Consider the following 2939-nt stretch of genomic DNA (forward strand, 5'->3'; position numbering starts at 1 on the left):
GGAGGCAGACATCATCTACCCAATTTCAGATAGCGAATGGGTCAGCCCAGTACAAGTGGTGCCCAAGAAGTCTGGAGTCACTACAGTAAAGAATGAGCAAGGAGAGCTCATAGCAACTAGAGTGCAGAATTCCTGGAGGGTGTGCATTGACTATAGGTGCCTCAACCAGGCCACTCGTAAGGATCACTACCCCCTGCCATTCATTGATCAAATGCTGGATCGCCTGTCAGGTAAATCGCATTACTGCTTTTTAGATGGTTACACAGGCTATTTTCAGATCCATATAGCTCCTGAAGATCAGGAAAAGACTACTTTTACATGTCTCTTTGGAACATATGCTTACAAGAGGATGCCTTTTGGCTTATGCAATGCTCCAGCTACTTTCCAAAGGTGCATGATGAGTCTTTTCTCTGATCTTATTGAGAGTTGTATGGAAGTTTTCATGGATGATTTTAGCGTATACGGTGATTCCTTTAGCATTTGCTTGGATAGTTTATCTAGAGTGTTAGACAGGTGTGTTAGTTCAAACCTTGTTTTAAATTTTGAAAAGTGTCATTTTATGGTCAAGCAAGGTATTGTTCTAGGACATGTTGTCTCTAATACTGGTATTTCTGTAGATCCAGCAAAGGTAGATGTCATTTCTAGTTTACCTTACCCCTCCTCCGTGAGGAAAGTCCGTTCATTCCTTGGCCATGCAGGTTTTTATCGGAGATTTATCAAGGACTTCAGTAAGGTAGATTTACTTTTATCTAGACTGCTACAGAAGGATGTTGAATTCGAGCTGAGTGCGGACTGTATGGAAGCATTTAATAAGCTGAAGATCGCCTTGACTCAAGCTCCAATTGTAAGAGGACTAAACTGGAGCCAGCCCTTTGAGATTATGTGTGATGCCTCCAACCATGCTGTAGGAGCAGCGCTGGCCCAGCACGCAGGTAAGGATCCTTTTGTAATTGCATGTGCTTCAAGGACTTTAGACGCTGCTCAGTCTAATTACACTACCACTGAAAAAGAGCTTCTAGCTATTGTTTTTGCTCTGGATAAATTCTAAGCCTACTTTCTTGGTACTAAGGTGGTAGTGTACTCAGACCATGCAGTTCTAAAATATTTATTAGCTAAAAAAGAGTCCAAATCAAGGCTAATACATTGGATACTGCTGCTGCAAGAATTTGATTTAGAAATTAAGGATCGGAGTGGTTCTCAGAATTTAGTGGCGGACCATTTGAGTCACCTTGAGCACATTAAGGATGACTCCACTCCTATCAATGATGCTTTTCCATTTGATAGCCTGCATGCAGTATCTGAAGTAGTTCCTTGGTATGCACTTGTAGCTAATTATCTAGTTAGTCATACCTTCCCTCCCAATTTTACTAAGCATCAGAAGGACAAGCTGAAAAGCGAGTCCAAATATTATATATGGGATGATCCATATTTATGGAGGTATGGTGCTGACCAGATAATTAGAAGGTGTGTGCCTCAATCAGAATTCTAGTCCATTTTAGAGGCCTGCCACTCCTCTGAGAGTGGTAGACATTTTAGCCCTCAAAGAACAGCTAGAAAAATTTTAGACTGTGGATTCTGGTGGCCCACTCTTTTTAAAGATGCTACTACCTTCTGTAAATCTTGTTCCCCATGCCAAAGGTTTGGTAATATATCCAAGAGGGATGAGATGCCCCAACAAATTATGTTGTTCTGTGAGATTTTTTATGTTTGGGGCATTGACTTCATGGGTCCGTTTCCAAACTCTAGCGGTTTCGTCTATATATTGTTAGCTGTAGATTATGTTTCTAAATGGGTGGAAGCAATTCCTACCCGTACTGATGATACTAATCGGGATGAGCCCTTTTCGCCTGGTCTATGGAAAAGCTTGTCACCTCCCAGTGCAGGTAGAGCACAAGGCTTTCTGGCCAGTCAGAGAAATCAACATGGGATTTGAGAAGGCCGGAGCCGAAAGGAAGATGCAATTACAAGAATTAGAGAACCTTCGCCTGGAAGCATATGATAACTCCAGGCTATACAAAGAGAAGATGAAGGTTGTGCATGACAAGCACATTAAAAGGAGAGAGTTCAGACCAGGGGAATTAGTTTTCCTTTACAACTCCAGACTGAGGCTCATACCAGGCAAGCTAAGATCAAGATGGGAAGGTCCCTATAGAATAGAGACAGCAGAGCCATACGGAGTCTTTCACCTGAGTCATCCTTTAAGCTCCAAATTCATCAAGGTCAATGGACATCGCTTAAAGCTATATCATGGTGAGAAGATGAAGAAAAACAAGGCGCTGGAGATCTTCCTCTTCGAGGATCCACCAACAACAGAAGACTGAGCTAGTGGACCATCCAACTTAAGGACGTTAAGAAAAAGTGCTAGGTGGGAGACAATCCACCATGGTACGATCTTTCATTTTCATTCTTAGCTTTATTTTATTTTGTTTTTCTCAGTAGTCATTCATAATTTCTGCATAATTAGCTGCATACTGCATTCTGCATAAAAATAAAAAAAACACACGCCACGTAAGCGTCATTAACGCGTACGCGTCATTTGTGTGTGCGTGACAAATAAGAAGGTAACCGAGAGTTGGGCAGGAGTGGCGTTGTAAGTGTGCTTTCCGCACGGGCAACCCCACGCGTACGCGTACCACACGCGTGTGCGTGCCCTTGGATATCGGTGTAAATGGGTGTTCTACCCGAAAGATGTGCTGACTTGGGGCTGGACTTGTGCTAGAAGCACAATCTTCATCACGCGTACGCGTCCCCGACGCGTGCGCGTCATTTTTACCTTGTCCCCATCCATGCGTGCGCGTACTTGATGCGCATGCATCGTTTGTCTTTCTAACCCTCGTGCGCACCTACCCGAGAGTTGTGCGAGCGCGGAGCTGCCATCGCGTGATACGCACAAATTGAAAGCACGTATACGCGTCCTAGACGCTTACGCGTCACTTGAA

At 43.6% G+C, this 2939-nt stretch overlaps 1 protein-coding gene across 1 annotated transcript; it reads left to right on the forward strand.

The window, feature by feature from the left end:
- The first annotated feature begins 1817 nt into the window (after positions 1-1817).
- Positions 1818-2321, forward strand: LOC130980803 (uncharacterized). Its single transcript, XM_057904445.1, has one exon. The coding sequence runs from the start codon at positions 1818-1820 to the stop codon at positions 2319-2321; it is 504 nt and encodes a 167-aa protein (XP_057760428.1).
- The last annotated feature ends 618 nt before the right edge of the window (positions 2322-2939 follow it).

This window comes from Arachis stenosperma, chromosome 5 (assembly GCF_014773155.1).
Source record: "Arachis stenosperma cultivar V10309 chromosome 5, arast.V10309.gnm1.PFL2, whole genome shotgun sequence".
NCBI classification, from domain to species: Eukaryota; Viridiplantae; Streptophyta; class Magnoliopsida; order Fabales; family Fabaceae; genus Arachis; species Arachis stenosperma.

Bases quoted from the DNA above. Each gene is read 5' to 3' on its own strand.
- LOC130980803 (XM_057904445.1), top strand. From the start codon at position 1,818: ATGATACTAATCGGGATGAGCCCTTTTCGCCTGGTCTATGGAAAAGCT.